At 43.0% G+C, this 26,160-nt stretch overlaps 3 protein-coding genes across 3 annotated transcripts in view; 2 read left to right on the top strand and 1 right to left on the bottom strand.

The window, feature by feature from the left end:
* The window catches only part of LOC310762420 (glucose-dependent insulinotropic receptor-like), a 153,137-nt gene that overhangs the window by 21,970 nt on the left and 105,007 nt on the right, over positions 1–26,160 (bottom strand). The gene's annotated exons all lie outside the window — the stretch shown is intronic.
* CLRN1 (clarin 1) lies at positions 566–10,574 on the top strand. The gene is made up of 3 exons (XM_083613590.1): positions 566–950; positions 7,677–7,856; positions 9,029–10,574. The coding sequence occupies exons 1-3, from the start codon at positions 698–700 to the stop codon at positions 9,292–9,294; spliced, it is 699 nt and encodes a 232-aa protein (XP_083469716.1). The 5' UTR covers positions 566–697; the 3' UTR covers positions 9,295–10,574.
* MINDY4B (MINDY family member 4B) overlaps positions 20,257–26,160 on the top strand; it is a 30,383-nt gene continuing 24,479 nt past the window's right edge. Inside the window, exons 1-2 of the mRNA XM_083613434.1 lie at positions 20,257–20,520; positions 21,553–21,580. Of these exons, the coding sequence (XP_083469560.1) occupies positions 20,408–20,520; positions 21,553–21,580 (141 nt within the window). The 5' untranslated portion in view covers positions 20,257–20,407. The remainder of the gene's footprint in view (positions 20,521–21,552; positions 21,581–26,160) is intronic.

The raw sequence follows: 26,160 nt of genomic DNA on the forward strand, positions 1-26,160 counted from the left end.
GGGCGGGGGGCTTTTGCAGTTATAGATTTCCTGAGTTATATACAATAACATACAATACAGTGGTACCTCGGGTTACATACGCTTCAGGTTACAGACTCTGCTAACCCAGAAATAGTGCTTCAGGTTAAGCACTTTGCTTCAGGATGAGAACAGAAATCGTGCTCCGGCGGCACGGCGGCAGCAGGAGGCCCCATTAGCTAAAGTGGTGCTTCAGGTTAAGAACAGTTTCAGGTTAAGTACGGACCTCTGGAACGAATTAAGTACTTAACCTGAGGTACCACTGTAGATAGATAGATAGATAGATAGATGATAGATAGATAGATAGATAGATAGATAGATAGATAGATGATAATAGATAGATAGATGATAGATAGATGATAGATAGATAGATAAATAATCTATATCTGTACTGATATCTCCCAAATGAAACCTTGCACAACTTCTTTGCAAAGTTGCTAACTTAATTGGAGAGCCATGTCTGTTTCTGGAATTTTCAGCTCACCCAATCAGACAAAGGGCTGTTTAGAAAGCGGGGGGGGGGGGAGGCATTCATCAAATTACACTGAGGGTTCCATCTGTTATCTTAAACCTTTGTTCTCAAGTGACACAGAGAGGAGATGGTGCAAAACACACTTTGCTAAAGGTTTTATTTGAGGCTGCATTTTCCAGGTTGTTTGTATGCCATCCAGGATTATATATGCCAGCCCAACAGAAGAAAGTGTTATTCTGTGTTGCTGGCGTGCTAAGTTTTGCTTGTGCTCTCAGTATTGCAGCAGCCATCGGAACTCAGCTGTGGCTCAGAGGAAGAATACTCTGCAAAACTGGAGCGCTGCTTGTCAATGCTACTGGCCAAGAATTAGAGAAGTTTATTGGTGAAATTCAGTATGGACTTTTCTATGGGGAGAGGGTTAGACAATGCGGGCTCGGAGGGAGACCTTTTCGGTTTTCATGTAAGTAACAATGACATCTGAATTATTTAATGCTTTAGTGCATGCTATCGTGGTCCGACAGATACGTACATGAGCATTCTCCTGTTTCTTCCAAAAGATGCGCTAGTGGGAGATGTGAAATTATGTCACCATAATATACATCATGTGCTTCCTTCTATCAACATGTATTTGCTGTTATAATAGCTTGCTAGTTGAAGGAACAGTCAGATCCTGTGCACGTCTTCTTGGGAGTAAGGCCCACAGAGTTCTATAGGATTTCCTTTCAAGAAAGCTTGCATGGCACCGCAGCCTTAATTTTTCAAACTCTTTTCCAATACAGGACTGTGCTTTGGTGTCTCTTTTAATTATTGTTGTTATTTCATTAATTCTTATTGAATTATTGTCATTTTAATATTAATGAAATGAATGGGAAAGAAAGAGAACATTGTAAATACTTGTTTGTGTTCTGGATATGCAGACTGTGAGAAATCAGCAGTCCAATCCTCTGCATGTTTACTCAAAAGTAAGTCAATTGAGTCTACTGGGACTTATTCATCAGCTAAAAATCTAAATGCCAGAGTCCAATTTTATACAGGTGTACTCAGAAGCAAGTCCAGTCGAGATCCAATGAGCTTACTTCTAAGTAAACATGCATAGGAATACAGCCTCACTTGCTCAACTAATCATTATTATCCAGGATTGGCAACTGCAGAGTTGCATAGGATGAGAGTTTTGCAGTTCATCTGTTTACCTTCCAGGAGTAAATAATGTTAAAATGGTCAGTCATGCACTTGATTTATGCATAGCACCATATTAAAAATAAATAATGGTTATCTGGAGAAGAGTTCATAATATGCCACCTAACATTTATTTTCTTACCAGAAACAATTTGCAAGTAATCTGCAGAGAGACATTGTGGCTTGTGTGAGTCATTTCTGGTGCACGTCCTGAACTGCAGACATGAAAATGATTGACTGTGCAGAGGAAGTAGACCAAATTCATTTTGGATATTATTGAGAATTGCTTCATCTAATTGCATTCTATAGTAGGCTTTAGCAGTTCTTGAGACCTCTCTGAAAATCCTGCTTCTCATTGCTTCCCGCTCCTGTCACCCTGTAGCAGCATGAGTAGGAATTCTCAGAATGACTTGCTAAAGAATCTAGGAAGCACTAACCAAACTTTGTTTATTAAGATGGTGGAGCTGGAAGAATGCTTAGTACATAGTCCATTCCCATGAGTTAGTGCACATAGTATTATGAGAACAGTCTGTATGGAGGCTTGGACTCCTCATGTACCCTCTCCCTTCCTCTGGCACGATTGCAAGTTGCTCAGAAGCTTTCACTTCCATTCCAAATTAATCATACGTTGGCACATCGTCTGAACCCTATATTGTGCCTAATCTTAATAGTTAATGGTAAGAAGTTGGCATCATAAAACATAGCTTGAAGCTGGCTCGATTCCACTAACCTGTTAAGTTAGAACACAGTTTATCAGGTGCAGGTAATGCAGTTTCGAAAGAAAGCTTCTGAATTCCTCCTAACAGCTAAGTCACAGGGGGGAAATCAACCCACAATCTAAACCAGGGGTCCCCAAACTAAGGCCCCTCGGGCTGGATAAGGCCCAAGGGACTTGTTTATCCGGCCCGCAGCAACCCCCGCCGCCCGCTCTTACTGGTGCTGCGTGGCTGCCCACTTCCGGGTCGGAGGAGCACCGGAAATAGCTTGTGCGCATGCGCAAGTGTTATTTGCACATGCGCAAGCGTTATTTGCGGTGCACATCCAGGTTGGAGGAGGCCCGTGCACATGCGCACAAGCTATTTCCGGTGCTACTCCGACCCAGAAGTGCGCCGGAAATAGCGTGTGCGCAGACGTATGGGCACGCGCTCCCCCGCCCTCCGACCCACCTCATGATTGGCACTGGAGACACCACCCCGAGGCGCAGTAAGTTTGCTGACCCCTGATCTAAACAGGTGGCAGTCGAGAGCTTGAACATTTGAACACTGTGGAAGCTATTCTTCACTGAAAATATTTTGTTGGAACATATCCTTATTCCCACCCCACCCCCAAACGCTATGAAATATCCATTTCATGTGAGGGTTTTGCAAAGGGAGGTAAGTGGATCTGGTGCAGTTGGCATGCCATAACTGCCCTGTCCTGCATGTCCCCACTTCATGCATGTTCCCACCTGGGAACACGTGTGATGAATGCCAAGTGAAAAACCATGAGGAAGCTGGGTTGCATCAGTCTACTTCCTGGCACAGGAATAGACCTCCCCAGGCAATTGTTTGCAGTCTTGTTTAGATAACATAGCCACCCACAATCAAAGCAAAAAGGAGGGCGGGTGTCAGGGAACTGCCATCGGAGCCAAGAGTGGAGGTAAGGGTCCCCAATGATGCAGGAGAAGGGACCAGCAGGGAGAGAGAGAACACTTCCTTTGGGGAAGGAAATCGACGTGACACCAGGAAGAAAGGGGAGCAGGGAAGGACTTCGGAGAGATGGCTCCAAGACTCTTCCGCAGAGACCAGCGGGGAGAGCCCAGGACCTCCGCTGGCCACGCCCACTCTGCGCAGAAGACTTCCATGCAGGGAAGCTAGGCGGAGACTTGGCGTCAAGCAGCTTTTATGTTGGAAGAAGTTCAGGAAACACCCACTGACGGATTCTGCCAGTGACTGACACAGCCACGGAGAAAGGGCTGTCCAGCCAGGGAAAGGTTTAGCCAGACAACGTTGCCTAGAGCAGCAGCCCCCTTACGCACGAGCAACCCCAATTCCCTTTACAGCGGGTATGGGGTCATTCCCAATGGTCCACTCAAACACTCTACACATTGATCAGTTTACCTGCACAGAGAGCAGATACATTCAAGTTCCACACATAAAGATGACTTGATCAACACACAGAAATCAGTGGCGAGTCAGAAGCACGACTCAGTTCTGCCCACTCACCCTGTATCGATTGTACAGTACTTGTGTCATCTGCCTTTTATGATGGAAAAAGGAGTTTGCAATTATCTATTTGGCACCAGAGCAGAGCTCTGTGATTAATCCGGGGACAGAGAAAAATAATGGCAGTCTGAAATAGCAGTCATATTTACTTTGAATGAACTTTCTTTCTTTTTTTTTTTTTTTTACTGGGTGAACATACACCTAGATGGAATTTATTAATGTTATATAATGTCCAGTAGCTTAAAGGCAGCTGCTTCCAATACAAGATTCAGTCTGCTGTGTAATTACTAGGAAACATTGGCTGTTGTTCACTGCAATCCTCAAGGAAACTCTCTCTCTAAATGGCTATAAATGTCTTCGGAAATGTTACCATTTACAGTAGATGTGTTTGCATTTTAATGCATTGAAGCACAGCATGGCAAGGCTAAGAAGAAAGGATTAAATCATCTGCCTTGTTTTAGTCCTGCGTTTGCGCCCATTAAATGCTCTCCCTGTTGGCCGCTATATCTCTTTTAATTGTAAAATGAATTTGCTCTGCCTGTAAAAACCCATTCAGGCTCAGGAAAGCCTTCTGCTTCATTTGCTCTGGCTCTTGTCTGTTTCTGGGTCAGCGGTTCATTTTCTAAAGGCCACCGGCATGCAGATTCAATGCTTATAAAGAAGGTCTGTCTTCTCTTCCAGGGCAACATTGCTGCTGCATTAATTTTATCTGGTAGTCACCTATAAAAGTTTAATGATATGTAAAAAGTTCTGAATGTCGCTATTGAGGGAAACAGCCTGGACGACCCAGTGTTGTGTGTGGCATGGCAATAAGCATGACAAAAGCTGCCTCTGATACACAGTGGTACCTCAGGTTAAGAACTTAATTCGTTTTGGAGGTCCGTTCTTAACCTGAAACTGTTCTTAACCTGAAGTACCACTTTAGCTAATGGGGCCTCCCACTGCCGCCACGCCAGCACCACATGATTTCTGTTCTCATCCTGAAGCAAAGTTCTTAACCTGAAGCACTATTTCTGGGTTAGCGGACTCTGTAACCTGAAGCGTCTGTAACTCGAGGTACCACTGTATATAAAACCAAATCTGTGCTGGAAAGAAGCAAACTCAATCTTGCATCAAGGGAAAATGACATTTGCAAGCTGTGTAAACAGTTCACGTTTTTGCACAATGTGCCCTTGCATGTGCTTACTCACAAGTGAGCACCATTGTGTTTTATGATGCTTACTTCCTAGTAGGTGTGTTTAGGACTGCAACCTTACCATGCAATCCTATGCACGTCTACTCAGAAATAAGCCACGTTGCGACAACATACTAGTGACGAACAGAGGAAACAAGCTATGTAGGACAATAGTGTCCTTTCTCAAGTTGTTTGTTGGCAGTATTTACATCTCACCTCTCATCATACATGAGTAGTAGTAGTAGTAATAGTAATAATAATAATAATAATAATAATAATAATAATAATAATAATATATTATTTATATCCTACCCATCTGCCTGGGTTTCCCCAGCCACTCTCTGCAGCTTCCAGCAAAATATTAAAATGCAATAATTCATCAAATATTAAAAGCTTCCCTAAACAGGACTGCTTTCAGATGTATTCTAAAAGTCAGATAGTTGTTTATTTCTTTGACATCTGGTGGGAGGGCATTCCACAGGGCGGGCGCCACTACCGAGAAGGCCCTCTGCATGGTTCCCTATAACTTCGCTTCTTGCAGTGAGGGAACCGCCAGAAGGCCCTTGGCACTGAACCTCAGTGTCCAGGCAGAATGATAGGGGTGGAGACACTTCTTCAGGTATACTGTACCGAGGCCGTTTAGGGCTTTAAAGGTCAGCACCAACACTTTGAATTTTGCCCAGAAAATACTGGGAGCCAATGAACTTGCAGCAGGACACAACAATGCAAAATACAATGCACCGTAAAAACAGCAATACATTAAGGGTCATATCCAGTACTGGATGAAGGGAGTCGTGCCCATGCAACATTTCCCCATCCTCTCCTTTCCCCATGCAACCCCAAAATCTGCTTCGGAGGGTCCTTCACTTTTGAAGGTGTATGTGGAGCTGCAGCAGGGAGCAGCGAGGAGGGCAATGTTCCATCGCTCAAGTCTGTTGCACTAGTGGAACAACATGGCTGGATATAATCCTACATTTTAAATTAGAACTATCTCCAACTCTAAAGTATATCAGCCAAGTACATAGCCAAATATTTATCAGGAATATAATGGCCGTTTCAGAATTTTATTTATTTGTTTGTTTTAATCTAATTCGTCTCGGCCTGGTGGAAAAGGAAAGCTTTTAGCTGTGGCCAAAAAATAATCAAAGTTGTTCCCAGCCAAACCTCAGAGGGGAGGGTGTTCCATAAGCAATGAGGTGTTATTGCTTAGAAGTCCCACTGACAAGCTACAGATCTCATAATCTACTGCAGTTAACCTTATATAGGATTATATCTGAGATGCCCCTTCAGTTACCTGGGTCTAAGCCATTTGAGCCTTTATACTAACACTTTGAACTTGGCCCAGTGACATTTTTTTTACAAGCTTCTTTTAATGAACTTTGCTGTCATCGTCATCAACATTTCTTATTTTACAAATATTAAAACCTACAAAACAAAAACCAAAAGTTGAAATTATCTGTGCTTTTCTACTGTCTGCTAGAACCAACACCTGTCTCAAAGAATTAAAAAACAACACAACCTGAGTCTCTTTCTGAAATATTTTTTTCTTATGTTTATAATTAATATACATAGTCTTTCCATTTCCTATTGGCTAATTGCAACCACTGAGCAAGAAGGAAGCAATGGTCATATTACAAATAATCAGCAGATTGGATTGGATTGAATCAAGCAATGTTGGATGGCTCTGATATGCCGACTGCATTGCCTGCCACAAACCCACTTGCTAGCAATTTACATTTTACATGGTAGATAAAATTTATTTGAAGTGCCTACAGAGCTTTTTCTCAGCATGTTCTAACCACAGCAAGGCAGTTCAAAGGAGTATTAGCACTGGCTTAATCATACCCCCATGGAGTGGGAGCATTTACTCTGCATTCAGTGATTCGTTTTGAAATATCTGCTGTCACTAAACTGTGTAGAAATATTTGAAAATCACCCTGTGGTAGCAAGCCTAGGTCACAATCCACTCTGAATACCTTAAACATTCATGTATATACAGTAATAGGTTACCATATTTAATGGGACTGTGCCAAAACAGAGACACACTTTGGGGGCGGGGAAGTATAAACCACCACCACACAAACAATTCCTATGAAACATGCCCAATCTTTCGCTTCCTAGAAAGGGCACATTGCCTTCATTTTGATCAGGTGTGTGTCAGCTGACCCTGGAAGGCCAATCCTTGGCCATCCAAGCCCTTCTGCCTTAGTCAAACTTGCTTCTTGCACTTGGCCTGTTACCACACCTACTCAAGTCTATTCCTAAACCCAGGCAAGAATTTCTCGGTCTTGACCCAATATTGAAACCGGATGTTTTATGAGCCCTTATTTAACTACCCTGCCTTCCAGAATATCACCGTAAACCTAACTCGCAAGGATCATTCTGATACTTTTACCTCTCAGAAAATTCTTACGTATTGGGCCATAAATGTAGACATTGGGTCCTGCTATTATTTCTTTGTTAAGTGTTTTTGAACAGTTCTTCTCACCTTATCAGTTTCTTCCATCTCCCAATGATAAGCATGTTTCATGGCATCAGGGTCCTGTTTTTCAGAGATGACAACTTTGCCTGATTTCCGCAGTAATTCCATTCTCTGTCTTTTGTTCTTTTGTGTGTGTGTTTGTTTTTATAGTTTTTCCAGATTTGTTCAAAGTTATCCCTGCGAGTATCCATGTGAGTGTTATCCTCTTCTCTTTGGCGTTGTTAGTGTTTGCCCTGATTGAGACTGGGTTCTTCATGTACAATGCATTCGGCAAACCCTATGAAACACTGCATGGTCCGCTAGGGCTGTACCTGTGGAGCTTCATCTCATGTAAGTGTTCCAAATGTAATGCCGTGGTTAAGTTTGTCAGAGCCTGGGATGAAAGAGTGGTTAAGCAAAGTATCCCTTACATTTTGTGGGCTCTTGTGGGCCAGCTTTGACTGATGGGCGGGACAATCCACCTGTCAATCATCTGGCATCACAACACCAGATGATTGGCACCTGTCCAAGTCCCTTGCACTGTGCTTCCCAAGTGCCCAACCGCCAGCTGGCTGCTGGGTGATTGGGAACCATAGCGCAAGGGGATTTGCCAGCATATTCTCAGCAGAGGGTTGGCAAAGCTAATCTCTGCAGTGATCATCTGCTCAGTTGCATTGCCCATGACAAAGCCAGTTGTGCAGCTGATTCAGCCATGTCTATGTGCCTCACATTTGATATCACCTGTGATGTCAGGTGTGGGGCAGGTGGGTGTGGTTTGGTAGAACGTCCTCATGGGTCAAATTGGGACATGTGCTGGGTTTAAATTGGCCCATGGTCTGGAGGTTCCCTGCCCCTGCCTTGCATTTTGCCTGTTTTCACCTCTTAACACTGAAATATAAACACAACTAGGGAAATTTCCTCCCATCATTTTGATGTGATTTCTTCTCATTGCACTCCCGTTTGAGGCAATCTGGTTACCTACCACATTAGGTATTAGTGGGTGGCACTGTGGTCTAAACCACAGAGCCTTGGGCTTGCAGTCAGAAGGTCAGCAGTTTGAATCCCTGCGACAGGGTGAGCTCCTGTTGTTCGGTCCCAGCTCTTGCCCACCTAGCAGTTTGAAAGCACGTTAAGTGCAAGTAAATAAATAGGTACTGCTCCAGCGGGAAGGTAAACGGCATTTCTGTGCGCTGCTCTGGTTCACCAGAAGTGGCTTAGTCATGCTGGGCACATGACCCAGAAGCTGTCTGTGGACAAATGCCAGCCCCCTTGGCCTATAGAGTGAGATGAGCGTGCAACCCCAGAGACGTCCGCGACTGGACCTAATGGTCAGGGGTACCTTTACCTTTTTTACCACATTATTTATTGGAGTAAACCGTGGTGCACCCCACAGAAGAAATATACAAAGTGGGGTGCTGCTTTGTAACTACTGAAATGCAAAGAAAACAGAAATACTGCCCCGTTGTGCAAAGGTCCGTTAGAAAACTGTCAAAATGCTAATTTTGGATTTTCTTCTTTTTCAGTTTCTTGTGGCTGCCTCATCATGATACTCTTTTCATCTGAAGTGAAAATCCACCACCTCTCAGAGAAAATAGCTAATTATAAAGAAGGGAGCTTTATTTTTAAAACTCACAGTGAGCAATTTGCAAATTCATTCTGGATCATTCTGGTGTGCTCATTGGTACACATTCTGAACATTTTGCTAATACGCCTTGCTGGATTTGAGTTTCCCTTTTCAAAGTCGAAAGATTCAGAGACAGCAAATGGAGCAGTCGATCTAATGTACTAGACAGGTTTTGAACCATGTTTAATGAAAATGGTTCATCATGACCTTTTCCCCCAAGACACCAAATGTAAATGGGTTTAAAGGCTGTTTTTTTAAAAAAACAAACAAACAAACATGTATTTGTATATTGTGAGCCAGAGACATTTACAGAGATATACCAGCAGAAAAAATGAATTAAATAATATCAATAAGAGTTATGTGGCTTGCAGTAGGTGATAACTTGTCACTAGGAAGGTATTGAGTTGGTTTAGATGTAATGTCAAACAATGGTTTGTGATAACTGTAGTTTAGATTCCTAATGAAGTTGTGTGTTCCAGATACAGAGATAACTCGTGTGGGATTCCTTTTCTCTCACCTTTCCTGAGAATCCCTGGGTGCTTTCCCAAAGAACCTCAAAGGTTGAGCATCATCTCAAACCATGATTTGTTGGTTCGGATGCAATGCCAAGCTGGTTTGCACAAACTGAGATGTGCAAGCCATCTCTAAACCATGACTTGCAGACCATGTTATCAGATCCTAGTTTGCCGGCCACTCACAAACAATGGTTTGCCCAATGGCGTTTGTTTAGACATCATGGCAAACCATTGTTTGGCATTATGTCCATGCCATCCCATTGTTTTCTTCCAAGCTCTAGAACCCTAGAGGAATGAATTAGTGCGATAAAAGCAAAAACTCAAAACTTAGGCAGCCACTTCAGCAGAAGAGGACAGCATGTGCTTTCCTTGCGCAATCATGCAAAGAAGATGGTGTTCTAGAAGCATTACTCTTAAAATCTGAGTATCAGGACAAGAATAAGAAGTTGACTTCTCCCCTAGAAAATTGGAATAAGGGCTCCTTCGTGAAAAGGCATTAACTTTAAAAGAATCTGTATTGGCAGCAACCAAGTTAAATTTTAGTCACAGAAAAAGAGTTGTGTTCATAGGAGGATCCCTTCTACGAGCTCACCTCCTGTTCCACGAATGGAAGCTCCTTCCATTCACAGAGTGGAAAGGTTGGGTGCCAGCCTATATTTTTTACTTATATGGAGTGGATTTAGATGCAAATTCCTGGTTTGCAAACTTTACCAAAGATGCTGCTCAGTGTGTTTAATATCAAGTATTTGAAGAGCTGATTCCAAACGTAGCACCTAAAATCTAATCTAAAATTGTGGCGTTTTTGTTCTCGTTTTGTAATGCTTTTATTTTGTTTTTCACTTTTATAAGCTTCAGTTTTAGAAAGAGAGGTCTGATCCTCCTGGTGTGCAAAGTGGTACTTCAGGCAATAAATACATTCTTCCCCTCGTTCTTCCATAGCACTTTCAAGTGATTGTCAGGGGGGGACATGGCATGAAGAGAAAGAGAAGAAGAAAACTAATCTGTGCGGGAATTTCTTATAACTTACTCCAGCCTTCCTCAGCCTGCTGCTCTGCAGCTGTTTTAAACTACAGCCCCAGCCAGCAGGGTCATGATTGGAGTGATAAGAGTTGTAGTCAAAGCATCTAGTAGGCAAAAGGGTGAGAATGACTGGTTTATTCAGTACTTTATCACTATATTTGGTATTTCTGAGTAACAAAACATTCTGCCTATAACATCATGAGAATGTAAACATAAGAATAGTCTGCTGGATCAAGCTAATGGTACTTCTAGTCTAGCATTCTCTTCTCGCAGTGTCTAGCCAGATACTTCGCCTCTTCTGTTTCTTCTATTTCCTGTGTAATAAACAAAATCTGCCCTTATTCCCTTTTGGGGAACACAAGAGCCCTTATAGAGTCCTTTGAGGGTTCTCCATCGGTTGGAGAAAATAACAGAGGCCAACCAGAGAATATTGAGAAGCAAAGCAGCTAGTTAGCCTGATCTTTATTGAACTGTTGCAACAGGGTGCTCCCCTCACACACAGGAGAGGGGAGGAGGACCCAGAACCAAGATGTGCCCCTGCCCTTATATAGACATTTTAAATTCCCCGCCCTGGAGCTCAAGACCACCCCCTCCATACATACATCACAGAAGGGGTGTAACGCAAGACCACCCCCCACAAACATCATACCTACATCACAGAAAAGGTGGTCTGCAACAGAAATTTGAATGTTGTTTTTTCTGTCTGCCGGCTTATCTGATAATGCCTTATCTGATTGCCTTTCCTGGTAGTCTGGCCATTCCTTTGAGATGGTGATTACCCAATTCCTGAGACAATGGGAAGGTTCCCTCACCCCCTCCCTCCTTGCAGAGAAAACATTTGGTCAGTTTGGGAGTCAAAATGGTTTCAGGGTGCTCTTTCTGTGCTGCTCCAGACATGTGGTCCACATATATATGTACGTGCTTGGTTAGTACATTTATTATATATATAAAACCTTAATTTTTTTATTTCACCTGCAATTGGCACTGCTCCCAGTATGTGTATAGGTAGCAAAATATATGCACAGCCACATATTCCCATATCATAGCATCATTTTTTTCGGACACGTCAAGGCAGGAGTCAGGAGCAAGTCGGCAATAACTCAACAAGTGTCGGTGAAGTTAACAGATAGTTCAAAGAAACCAAACGGCTCAGGCCTACTGATCAGAGCAACTCTTCCCAGTAGGTCTTGCCCCAGTGAGGCAGTTGTGAGAACTGCCTTCCCACTAACTGCAGAATTCAAGGGGTGCCTCTGTGGGCATCATTTCTCCCCCTCCCCTGCCAGTAGCACCAGAGTAGTGAGGAGAAGTTATTGTGGCAGCTTCTGGGTTCTGGCGAGACCTTAGGAGAGCCCTGCAAAATGTCGCAAGACCACCACGAGATTTGCGGAGCCTCTGGACACCTCCGTGAGATCTCATGGGGCTCCTGTGAGATCTTGCCGAAACCTGGAAGCCATAGCCCCACAACCCTGGTAAGTGAGGCTTCATTGGGGGTGGCCAGTGTGCACACAGGGCAGTACCTTACTGTTTTGCCTCAGGCTGCGGAGTGGGATGGGCCAACTTCAGGGGTAGTTCCCTATAGGTAAAGGTAAAGGGACCCCTGACCGTTAGGTCCAGTGGTGGACGACTCTGAGGTTGCGGTGCTCATCTCACTCTATAGGCTGAGGGAGCCGGCGTTTGTCTGCAAACAGCTTCCAGGTCATGTGGCCAGCATGACTAAGCCGCTTCTTGCGAACCAGAGCAGCACATGGAAATGCCGTTTACCTTCCCGCCAGAGCGGTACCTATTTATCTATTTGCACTTGACATGCTTTCGAACTACTAGGTGGGCAGGAGCTGGGACCGAACAACGGGAGCTCACCCCATCGTGGGGATTCGAACCGCCGACCTTCTGATTGGCAAGCCCTAGGCTCTGTGGTTTAAACCACAGCGCCACCCATGTCCCTTAGTTCCCTCTGTAACTTTAGACTGGACTATTGCAATGCACACTATAGTTCCCTATAGAGTGCATTCCAATAGTCCAGTCTAAAGTTACTGAGGCCTGCACCACAGTGGCCAAGCTATCCCTGTCAAGTGCACCAGCCGAAGCAGGAATAAAGCACTCTTGGGCACTCAAAAAGGAGCCAGCCCTGACCGCTTCAGCAGATTCAGGTTGTATTCTGCAAAAGATTATTCCACCACAAAAATCTGAGGTGAAGTTTGAAACGGCAGTCCCATTGAAACTTGTTCAGGCGGAAGATGCTGCATAAATGTAAATTGATAGTACCTATTTGAAACAATTGTTTACTTATTACTGCATAGCTTGGTGTGAGCTCGACAGGGAAAGTGTTGACATTTCCACAGAAACCGAGGGGAAGGCACTAATTCCACACATGACTTTCTAGCTAACTTTCTAGCAGAGACCCATCTAGTAGGCACCCTTGGTTCTGGCCTGCCATAAAGCTACAAATCCAACTTCTGACAGAAAATTGCTCGGAGACAGGAGATTCTGAGGGCCTTCTATGACATCAAAAGGTAAGAAAAGGGAGCAAAACAAAAGGGATAAAAAAGGAGAGCAAGTCTAGCAATACAGGAAGTTTGCATAGCTGTTGTATGGAAACCGCTCCAGAGGGACATAGGACAAGCTAATTCATGAGAAAGGGTGTGGAGGAATGTAATCCTTGCAGTACATTCAGACCAGGGAAATCTGAGAATCAAAGTTCTGTGAAGGGAATTGGGGTCTCCTAACAACTCTCAGCACTCCTAACTACATTTCCCAGGATTCTTTGGGGGAAGCCATGACTGTTTAAAGTGGTAAGATACTGCTTTAAATGTATAGTGCAAATGAGGCCTGACATAGAATTTATTATTGATAGCTTAAAATACACTTTCCCCCTGTGATTATATTATTATTATTATTATTATTATTATTATTATTATTATTATTATTATCATTATCATCATCATCATTATACATTGCAGTTTCGATGATTAAATAAGAGTTTATGTTCATCAGTACTGGGTTTTTGGTTGAGAAACTTAAGCCTATGTACCATAACAAAACAGTGGGCATATTATGTACCAGTCTCAAAAAAAATCACCACTTTGCACTCCTGAAGGAGCATAACAGGCTTCACAGGAAATAGGGAGCAGAGGAACTTAGCTGTCCCCAAGAAGTTAATTTCTTTGTTTAGAGGGTTTCTGGGCCCCTCCAGATGACGTTTTTATTCAGCGTTCATCCTGATTTTCTTACACAAAGATTACATGGTGCTTAGACTATGCCTGGTTTTTACTGAGCATTCCTTCTGACTAGGGTTGCCAGTCAGGCGCCTCCCAGACCCTGAGATTTTAGGGCCCAAATCTGAGGCCTAGGAGCTGGTCCTGGTGATGTCATTAAGCACAGAACATTAAGCATTAACCACAGTGCAGCACCTAGAAAGGAAGAACAAAGGACCTTGCAACCTGCGCTTGTTGTGACGTGTTCTTGCAAACAACTGGTGTTAATGATATAATTGCCAGTCAGTAACTTACGCATTTAATTTCCTTCTGACCTCATTGTCTACAGGGCCACCCCTCTCACCAACACGTATGTCATTAGACAATTTGTTACTTTTTAAGGTGCCACAAGACATTCTTGATTGTTCAGAACAAAGAAAAGGCATTTAAGAGTTCATAGGAATACATAACATTGACATCAACGTACAAGATCAAATATCTGTCACATAAGACAATGGCAGAAGTCAGGGGGGTACTAGCGCAAAGGAGATTAACCTTCCCAGTCTCTGCTTAACAGAAATTTATTCCCTGAGCCTTGGGTTCAAGACATGGGATGTGATGGGAGTTGTAGTCCACCAAAGTAAAAATTACAAGGACCTTCTGTTCACACCAAGAACTGACCTTTCCAAACTTCTGTTTTACACAGAGACATAATTTATGCTCTAAACTCTGTGCTGAAGACACTGTGGGTGGGAACCAAGAACACTGAGCTATCAGAATCCCCTTTTGTGAATCAATATAGATCTGTCTTCAAACCACATTTTAGTTTGGGAAACTCCTCCATAATTATTAAACACATACCACTGCATTCTTTTCCACATCCAGAGTGATTTTATACCCAATTAAGAACATCTGACAAAGAATCTCTGGTTACTCCACCAACAATAACTATTTTCTGACTGAATATATTATTCTGCTGGGGCTTAGAGTTGGCAGGGGAAGTGATAGCAAAGTTATTTAGGTATGTATTGGATTTGGATTTCCCACTTTATCACTACCCGAAGGAGTCTCAAAGCAGCTAACATTCTCCTTTCCCTTCCTCCCCCACAACAAACACTCTGTGAGGTGAGTGGGGCTGAGAGACGTCAGAGAAGCATGACTAGCCCAAGGTCACCCAGCAGCTGCATGTGGAGGAGCGGGGAATCGAACCCGGTTCACCAGATTACGAGTCTACTGCTCTTAACCACTACACCACACTGGCTCACATCAGGCAACATCACATCAGGCAACAGTCTCTTCCGCTAAAGTAAAGTCAGGTTCAGAAGAAATTATCTTGACATAGCCAAGATATGTCCAGGTTCATGGCATACTTTATCAGGACCATGGCAAGCTCCCACTGTGCTCTTCTGGCTGTAGCTCTGCCCCAAGTGTGGCTAAAGGAGTGATGTTGCATTAGCAAAGTGCTGAAGCCATCTGGAAAGCTGCGAAGGCCTGACCTGAGATCAGTCCATTAACCATGCAGAGGAATTCAATGTTGCACGCTTCTGATCATTCTGTCAGCACAAGCATTTCTGCTTTCCAGGCAGAACAATCTCCCCTCTCTTCCCCCTGTGTTCCAGGGATTCTGCTCACCCTCCAGAGCAGATTTGGGGGAGGCACAGAGAGATGAGAGGAGGGAGAGTCCTGCTGTGGAAGAGGGAACCCTTGCTCTGGCTTCTGCTAGTTCACCGGGCTGGCTGAATCCAGGCCACAGTTTACCAAAATGTGGGAACACAGCCAATACGTCTCTTCATAATGAAAGTAAAAGGAGCAGTATTTGTCAGGTGAAGGAGGAGGAGGAGGAGGAGGAGGAGTTTGGACTTGATATCCCGCCTTTCACTCCCCTTAAGGAGTCTCAAAGCAGCTAACAATCTCCTTTCCCTTCCTCCCCTACAACAAACCCTCTATGAGGTGAGTGAGGCTGAGTTCACCAGATTACAAGTCCACCGTTCTTTTTTTTTAAAAAAAACCAACAACTTTATTTATTCAAAATTAAAACAAAACATATTATCCAGAAACATATCATTCTTACTCCCCCCCCCCATTTTTCCTCCTTCCCCCTCCCTCCCCCCACAAAACCAGTGGCGTAGCGTGGGTTGTCAGCACCCGGGGCAAGGCAAGTAATTTGCGCCCCCTAACCCGTGGATTTGCGCCCCCTAACCCGTGGATTTGCCCTAACCCCCAGATGTTGCGCCCGGTGCAGCTGGCCCCCCCCGCACCCCCCACGCTACGCCACTGCACAAAACCCACCCACCCCCACCCCCCAACTTCCCTCAGTACCAGTCTTTGATTTCTCTAAAAATGCTGTTTTCTGCATGTTACACAGTTGTAAAGATCCTCAAACTATTTAGCTGATTATTATCAATAAAAAGTTTGTGAATGTTTATTCAAAGCCAGCCAAGGAGTCCAGTTCGCTTTGTTGCTTCTTCAGATACTTTGTAAAGGGTTCCCATTCATCTTTAAAGTCACAGTTAAAGAGTCCACAGTTCTTAACCACTACACCACGCTGGCTCTTCCATTTAAATACTTAAATGAAAGCCAGTGGGTAAGTCAGCCTTCTGTGATATATTGGCTCCTAAACAGAGCTGAAAGTAGTCAAACTTTTCAGATGCACAGTTCAAATTAAGATCTCTAAATTGAATTATTATAGATATAAATAAAATTCAGCTCAGTGTTCCATGTTCACCTAGGGTGAGAAAAAGAAGAAAGGATAGCTTTATTCTGACATTCATAATTATGTAACACAAGAACATAAAAATAGCCTGGTGAATCAGGCCAACGGGCCATCTAGTCCAGCATACTGTTCTCACAGTGGCAAACTAGATGAGTAAAATGAGACCTATCCTTCTTTGCATCTGGTCACTCTATATGCAGCTGGGATATTAAATACTCATCTCTGCTTCACCGATGTAAAGTTATAAGGAAAAAATGAAGTTATGTCACACAAAACTGCTCCATATTTCATGAAAGAGCTTTCCAGAGAACCTCGGTGAATGACAAATTCCCACTTTAAAATTAATTCAAAGAAAGCTATTTTGGGCTCCTTTCACAGTTTGCTCAAATATCGGCCTGCTCTCTTTCACAGTCCAAACCCCTCTCTTTTGCATGTCACGCTCGACTCCCAAGTCCCAGAAGTGTTCTTTTATCACTCCAGTTCCCATGAAATCTCATTATAGTCCGCAGCAGTTAACAGTTTATGTCATTGCTCACTGCAGCAACTGTTCTTAAATGTGCTGTTCCTGCAGAGAATGCTGTGAGCTATTCTTTCAAGGGCAATTACAGGCCAATTAATAAATAAAAGCACTTTAGTTTGTTTTGAAGTTGCTTGGTGCTGCTTATGAGGCCAAATGCAAGGATGGGAGCAAGTTCAGGGAAGAATCAGTCAGCAGGAAGGCTTTCCCTCCCTGGTTCTCTTTTGCTGGTGACATAAGAATATAAGAAGAGGCCTGTTCAGTCAGGCCAATGGCCCATCTAGTCCAGTGTGCTGTTCTCACAGTGTTGCAAGGATTTTTAAGGTACCAGTGACCAACTCAAATAGAGTCCAAGAATTGACAGACGCAGCAGTGGAGAAAAAGAAAGTGAGGTTTATTGCTGAGCAATAATTGACCCAGTGGAATCCTTTCCAAAAGACTGGGCCCCGGGCGTTGATGCCCAGAGGCTTTTATACCTGAGTACATACATCACAGATCATGACATAATCGGATACAATTGCGAACAGCAGCAAAATAAGCCAACCAGAAGCCTGTGAGGAAGCCCAAAACCAGGACCTGAGCACATCATTCTCCTTAATAATAATAATAATAATAATAATAATAATAATAATAATAATAAATTTTATTTATATCCCACCCTCCCCAGCTGAAGCTGGGCTCAGGGGGGCTAACAACAATCAAATAATCCAACATTCTAAAAACATTTCATTATACAAATACAAAAACAAATTCATTATCTCCCATGAATTTGTCTAATCCTCATTTAAAACCATCCAAGTTGGTGGCTGTCACTACATCTTGCAGCAGCAAACTCTATATAGGTTAAATATGCATTGTGTGAAGAAGTGGCTGCAGGATGTCTCTAAGGACATATTAATAACTTCTCCTGAAGCCAGGCTCTGAAACCACAAGTAAGTCCACTAGATCCATAGGACAATTGCTAGACGTGGAAGAAGTTAAGCAACCGTTCTTTCCAGTGCTCTCTCTTTTTTGTGATGTGTTTCCACTTTTATGGTTATGCATTCATGCTCACCCTAAATGGAGATTGTGTTGCATCATCTGTTTGGATGCCCTTTTTATAAAGAGCCAAGTGAGAAACATATTTACAAAATTATAATTCAAGTATCAGGGCCTAGAAAATTAGCTAGGCCTTTTTAGCTCCTTTTTAATATATGTGTGTAAACATGCACACACAAAAAGCTCTGTTTGCTGAAAATCTTAGAAATAAATAATGAGATAGTTTGCTGCTCCTTATTTTGGAGACCAGGTTATATATACTTTCGAGAGCCCTCCACACTGTTGGTTTTGGGTGTGGATATATTCTGCAAAATGTCATCGGTGCAATAATAGTGCATGAGTGGTGGGTTTACCCTGGACGGTCCGCACATCATACTGCTTTGTTAGTTGTTCCACGATGCTTCCTTGGTGTTGCTGCATTATTTCCATCTGGAGGGACACTTCTGCGCTACAGTGCATCCAAGGTGAAACAAAGCATCCCAGAACTTTAGCATACCCTTCAACTGTCCCACTTTGAGCAGGACATTCTGGAATTACAGAAGCTACTCTGGCTTTTGATGGGATCCCGGGATGTCCTGTTTTGGCTCTCATGAGAGTGTGGCACCAAAAGGCAGCCATTTGGGAGGGGCTGTGCTCTCATGCAAGAGCACAGCTCCCCAAAATGGGCATCCTGGTTTTCCTCTGCAGGATGTTGAGGGTATACATTTGTGGTATGAAAAGCGATAGGATTTCAATAGGAAGCTGCAGGATATGCACTGCCTGGAAATGAAGCCGTATATCTGCCCCCCAAGCTTCTGCAGGTGCAAAAGCAAGATTGCATATAACTCTTCCAACCCATTGAGCACAAAATACAATAAAAAGGAAGCCTGGTGTCAGGAGTCCAGTCCCCGGCTTGATGATTTATTGTCAAAACAAACAGATAGCTCCAGAAGGCTCTAACACAGCCTCCGGCATCATCAATCAAGTTGACCCTTCTGAAGACCCCTTCCAGTTTCTACAGAAGATATTAAACTTTCACATTTTGCATCTGTTGCTTTGTTTCTGGTCTAACAGCCCTCCCCTTAGCCGACTCTTAGGAGGGATTGGATCAGCTCCAATCTCTTCCCATTCTGACAGACTACTTTCTTCTCTGTTCACGCCTATTTGAACTCCCCAAGAGCTCCCCAAGAGCTGGGTTCCCGCCCACTCTCAGTCATTCCCTTATCAACTGGCATTCCAAGGGATGGGGGAGTTGGCACTAGCTGATGTTCATCCTGCATGCCAGTTAACCCTCTCTGCTCCTGGCTGCTTTCTTCAGTTGGCTGCAAACCTTCAATGGGAGCTGACTCATTCCTGACACCTGGAGGGACCATTTGTCCTTTCAAATGTGCCATATTCAAGCATGCATGTTCCCACCCATCCCCAACAAAGAGAACTGCGATGCCAAGTGTGCTGAAACTGCAGCTGGAATCCTGCAGTGTTCAGCAATCCACACGGACTGAGCCAGTCTTAACACACCGAAGCTGAGCTAAAGAATAAATGAGAAAGAATAAGCTAATTCCTGAAACGGAAACTGCTGTGCTGACCACAGTTTAGTGTGTATACCATGTAGAAGACATAGTCGCCCACTGCTATCAACAAGCAGCACTAGCTGCCAATAAACTGGTGTCCATCAAAGATCAAGTGCCTTTCTTCAGTGTAAGTGTCTCGCTTACTGAGCGTAACACGGCCTTACCTTTACAAAGTTATATGAGAGTTTACAGAAAGGAGATCTTCATGAAAAGTATTTGTCCTTTGGCCATTTCATTTAAGAACAAGATCTCATTCTCATTCTGTTCCACTAGGCATCCTGTTATCATCTTCAGCGGAAACAAGCATGAGCCTTAAAACGCATCACCATTCCGTCCGGTGACTTGAAAGCAACCTGTCAGTCTTCCTGCGCTGCATCAAGGCCTACGCCTTCAATTATTAAATAATTCTGATTTCCCTGAAATAGATATGTAATTGCAGCCTGTTTTTATATAAATCTGTGTCTTAAATTAAACATTCATGCTGTATATACAATGGACAGAAAAACACAGAGGCCCTGTCCAACTCTAATGAAAGTTTAATTGCTAAGAGACAGTATTGAGTTTACAATTAAGTGCAGAGTGGAGATAGAAAAGGGAGGGAGCTTCCTTCCTGCCATTTAAACCCCAAGATCAGGACAGTTCATATCGGCACTTGTGTGGAAGAAGGATGAGCTGCTCTTATGTGCTGGAGAGCTGGTTTATAAAGCTATCGCATCGTTCTGTGCCGTGAACAGATGGACAAGAAAGCATCCAGTGATCTACATGGCCTGGAAAACATGGAGCTAGAAGAGATATCCAGCAAAATATCTGATCGAGACAAGTGGAGAAAGATCTTTAGTTGTCATGGGTAAGTTTTTTAAAAAATTCCTACTTAATTCTTGCATACGCCTCTTGGTAGGTCATTTTTTAAGGTTGCAATCCTATGAAATCACATTCCGTGGAATTTGGTGGGGCTTACTTTTGAGTAGGGATGGAAGGCTCTGTCCATCTTCATTCCCTTGATTTCCCATTTTTCCTATTTTGAATTCAGTTCTCCACATTTCTGCAGCAATTTCTAGATTTTTCCTTTTTTAAAAAAAAAAATCCCCATGAAAATGGATCAGCCTGTTATCAAACATTTTTCCTGATAAACATATATTTGCTTGAAGCTTTGTCTAATGTACACATTTTGGCAAGCGATTGCCCCAATATTCTACATTTTTGTATGCTACTTTCACTAATATATTCATTTTTATGCATCTATTAATTCCACTAATGTAAAGGTAAAGGACCCCTGGACGGCTAAGTCCAGTCAAAGGCGACTATGGGGTGTGGCGCTCATCTTGTTTTTCAGGCCAAGGGAGCCGGCGTTTGTCCAGAGTGCACGAAAATGCCGTTTACCTTCCCGCCGCAGCAGTACCTATTTATCTACTTGCACTGGTGTGCTTTTGAACTGCTAGGTTAGCAGAAGCGGGGACAGAGCAACGGGAGCTCACCCCGTTGTGGGGATTCGAACCGCTGACCTTCCAATCAGCAAGCCCAAGAGGCTCAGTGGTTTAGACCACAACGCCACCCACTCCCTAATTCCCTTAATGTATGCATTTTTGTAAACATGTGTAAGAGATTGCAAAATTCAAAAAAGTGAGAATTTCAGAGGATGACTGTGGTGCGGTTCTCATATTGCTTCTAATTTAATAGATTTGACTTTAAATGTGAACCATGTCTAATTTCTCCCCCATCCCTACTTTTGAGTAAACATACATAGCAATGGAATGCCTAGGATATGCTTGTGTGACAGACGGGTTGGTGGCACACACTAGGGTTTGTTTTGGGGGGGGGTTGGTAGAGTCTTTGCTAGATTTGCACTTTTAGCAAATCTTGTTTGTTTTTTATTTTTCAGATTGGAAATCAGCCGCGCCACCCATCAGGTAACTTCCTCCCATCTTATTTCCCAGTGTTGTGATCTTGCCAGCAGCAACTGCTTTTTAAAAAATTGCTGCTGTATGAAAGAAATGCAGGTGACGACACTTCTAAAACGAATCCAGCAAACTGTAAGGAAGGCATTTCTGGAAGTGTCTTCCTACACAGGTTTAACTCAGCTTAACTACAGTGGTACCTCGGGTTAAGTACTTAATTCGTTCTGGAGGTCCGACTTAACCTGAAATTGTTCTTAACCTGAAGCGCCACTTTAGCTAATGGGGCCTCCTGCTGCCGCTGCGCCGCCAGAGCACAATTTCTGTTCTCATCCTGAAGCAAAGTTCTTAACCTGAAGCACTATTTCTGGATTAGCGGAGTCTGTAACCTGAAGCGTATGTAACCTGAAGCATCTGTAACCCGAGGTACCACTGTACTTCCAAACGAATTTTAGAGAAACGTTCATGATTGGATTCCCTGTGACATAGAATACCGACAGTATACTGCAGAAGCGCTGCTGTGCATGCAGAAAGTGCCAAATTCAATCCCTGGCATCTCTAGGTAGGTCTGGGGGAGATGGGACCCCTGTCTGGAATCCTGGAGAGCCACTGCCAGTCAGTGTTAGCAATATGTAGCTAAGTGGACTGATAGGTTGTCTCAGTATAAGGCAGTTTCTTAAGTTCCTAGGTTCGTTCTATCTATCTATCATCTATCTATCTATCTATCTATCTATCTATCTATCTATCTATCTATATCTATATCTATCTATCTATCTATCTATCTATCATCTATCTATCATCTATCATCTATCAAAATCAAGCTTTTATTTATCAATTTTCAAACACAAGAAGAGCCCTGCTGGACCAGGCCAATGTTTCCTTCACTCCAGCATCCTGTTCCCACAGTGCTTTTAACCCAGTGCCTACAGGAAGCCTGCAAACAAGACATGAGTGCAACAGCACTCTGCCGCCACTGGTATTCAGAGACATACTGCCCCAGCAGTGGAGATAAAAACATGTCAAACCTATATTAAAACATAACATCAATATATTTGTTTCTATATAACTTTTGCATGCCCTTTATGCAGTCTTTGCAGTCCTCCCTTGTCCTTTGATTTTCCCATTTAGGTTTGCCATTTTGCACGCACGCACACCCAGACACTTTGGTCACGTGTCTTTGGCATGCGCTGACACCAGAGGCAGATTTAGGGCAAAGTGCTCCCCTTCTGGCACCAGGGGTGCCAACCTGAATAAAGTATTTGGGGGAGGGGGAAGGTAAGCCCCGCTCCACATGACCACAAGACACGGTGCACACACATAATTTGACTGGCAATGTCCATCCACTTGGCGGTGGAGGGGTGGCCCCGTCAAATATTTTATGGGGGGCAAAGGGACCTCAGCCCCTAGGAGTTGGCTCCTATGGCTGGCACACACTAATTTAAATGGCCTCGGTCCAGTATACCTGAAGGAGCGTTTCCACACCCATCATTCTGCCCGGACACTGAGGTCCAGCGCCGAGGGCCTTCTGGCGGTGCCCTCATTGTGAGAAGTGAATTTACAGGGAACCAGGCAGAGGGCCTTCTCGGCAGTGGTGCCCGCCCTGTGGAATGCCCTCCCATCAGATGTCAAAGAGAAAAACAACTACCAGACTTTTAGAAGACATCTGAAGGCAGCCCTGTTTAGGGAAGCTTTTAAGGTTTAATAGACTATTGTATTTTAATATTCTGTTGGAAGCCACCCAGAGTGGCTGGAAAACCCAGCCAGATGGGTGGGGTGTAAATAATAAATTATTATTATTATTATTATTTTACAAGCGACCCTTTCCGCACCACTTAGCTCCCAGCAGGAAATGCCTCACTGCCTTACATTTTGCGAACAAGATGGCAGTCCTCCCTGCAGTGCCTGTGATATGAGAATCACTGAGTAGAATGGGAGTTATGAGGTCACCTAGTGCAACTCCTTGCTCAGTGTGGGATCTGCAAAGCAGGATGTAACTACAGTACCATCCATCCTCCGCTTCAATATGCTGCCAGAGAGAGGTCCACCAAGGAAGTCCAATGGAATTTATTTACTGTATAGGAAAATTTTCTGGATGATGAACTTCCCTGTTATTTCTGCCCTTCGTGCCCTCTGAAGCATCAAGGAACGAGTCCGGTCTCTTTTCTGCATGGCTGTCCTTCAGATACTTGAAGACAGCCATCATGTCTCCCTTTGATCGTATCTTCCCTAGGCAAAACATACCCAGCCATTTGAGCCATTCATAGGACTTGCAATAACCCCTTTAGGAACAGGCAAATTATGCTCAGTGTATTAGCATGTCCTTGTGTTTCTCCATGTATCTATTATTTTCCTGGCAGCAACTGCTCATGCTACATCAGAAGTCACTTCATATGGTTCTCCCAGGTTTTTAAGCCTTCTTCAGCAATGTCATGGGGAACTGCTTTCCAAATGGAGAGAAGGCTCAGAATTCCTACTTTACACTTCATGTAAGATGCCCAGCTGACCAAAAGCAGCCAGAGCCTGTGCCTTTAACAGCAGCTTGATCTGCAATAATCACAGCAACAGCAATGAGATAAATATAATCTGATCAAGCAGCTGTTAACCGCACAGGAGCAGAGACCATTAGAATGTTGGCAACCCTCTCTGTGTCTGTTTTTTGGCATGTCTATATTTGTACTCTGCTTCCCTCTATGCTCAAACTGGTTTACACCATAGACAGCACACAAGCAATCTATTTAAACATTTCCCTCTTCTTTTATCATTGAGAAATGGTTGTTTTTCAAATAATCCATTTCCCTGCGTGGATTGCTGCTACCTGAGCTGAGCAACAGTGTATTTTGAAATTCTATTCATTTAAATATATCAAACTAGTAAGTATCTACGCAAATGGAACAAATGTTGATAGAATGGATGCATATTTCAGAAAGTGCAGCAAAATAGTTGGCCACACAGCTCACCAGCAACTCCTCTACATTTTGAATCATCTATATATGCCATATAAACGTCAAACAGGTAGAATTACTATCTGCTTCCTGGAGTTTCATATAACAAAATTAAAAAGCAATAACGCAACACAAAGTTAGGTTTGCTATGGCAGCTGAAACCAGGGTGTGCTGTACAACTGAATTTTGAAATAAAAGAATGTATTAAATGAAGCATAAACCTGTGGTGGAAAGGAATAGATTTCTGGACTGAAATGCAAAAATGGTTTTAGTGGACAAATGGCACAAATTAAAATTAACTAAGAAATGTATATTTTTTTCTAGTTTTCTTCCAATGTTTGTAACGATTAGCACATTTAACTTTCCAGGCCATCTGTTGCCACCCCATATTGTCCTTACACATTTTTACCCAAATCCCTGTTGTTAACAATAAAATGGCAATAATTCATTAACCGTGCAATCCAATAAATGTAAGTCCCATTGAATTCATACTACTATGAAATAATATATTTCCAGAGGAATCCCATCATCTCACATATCCATCACATATGGATGTCAGTCCCTTCCATGCCACTCTCAGCATATATTCCTGGAATTAGAGTAGATCTTGGCAAATATATTAAAAAGGGAAACGTTAAATTGATGTTCCTTTAAGTAAACCCAAAATGAACAAGCAGCTCATTTCATATAACTCTCCAACCATCTCCAAAAATTTCAAAAACTCATTCATGTAAGTTCTTTGCATGAAAAACAGCACCCGTCTACTCGGGGGGGGGGGGGGAGGAATTCCACTAAGTTCACATTTAGAGGCAAACCTGATATGGGATCTGATAATGCAATCCTTCAACATTCACACTTTTCTGAATTTTACAATGCAGTTCTCCAGCCAAGTAATGTGTACAAAAATGCTTACACTAAGTTAGAGTATGCATAAAAATGCATTATATTTGGTTAAATTGATTTGCAGATATATATATGTGCAGCAAAACTGCATACAAACGTTACAAGAAATTTGCACCAAACCAGCTGACTTTTTTAATTAAAAAAAATGCAATCCGAAAAATGAGAAATTGAGAGAATCTGACACTGACAGTTTTGTCCCACCCTAGTGGGACAATGAAAGGGAGAATAAAAACAGAACAACTATTAACTTCAATATTTCTTTTATCAAAGCAGGGTTCATGCCTTTATTTCCAAAACCTTTCTTAGTGCTGTAATTTGGACAAGAGCCATTTAATTTCTAAACCAGAAGGAGAGCTCCTGTTCTTTGGTAATCCAGGAAACTGAGCCAAGGCAGTTCTCCTTTCCAAGTGTCACTATCACTAGGTAATTTTGCCTGTGACTACTTTCGGTCTATTGGAAGCTATGGAAAACAGAACAGCACTGCAGCAGGTCAAAAGATGGGTAGATTCCAAGTTGAGTTACATAGAAATATTGCAGGAAGAAGTTAAGAAGAGTCAACTAGTAAGTATGAAAAATATTTGCTTTATTTTTTTGCCAAATGAAAACAATCCTTTCTTGCTGGGAGTTTGAATTGTTTTGGGCTGTGTCATACACCACGGACGACAAAAGCAATGCTTTAAAAAAAAACATTGCATTGAGGGTGACTCTGAAGTAACATCAACATCTCAGTCCAGGACACCTCCCTGCATT

The sequence above is a fragment of the Podarcis filfolensis genome (genome assembly GCF_964270895.1).
Source record: "Podarcis filfolensis genome assembly, chromosome: 5".
Lineage (NCBI taxonomy): Eukaryota > Metazoa > Chordata > Lepidosauria > Squamata > Lacertidae > Podarcis > Podarcis filfolensis.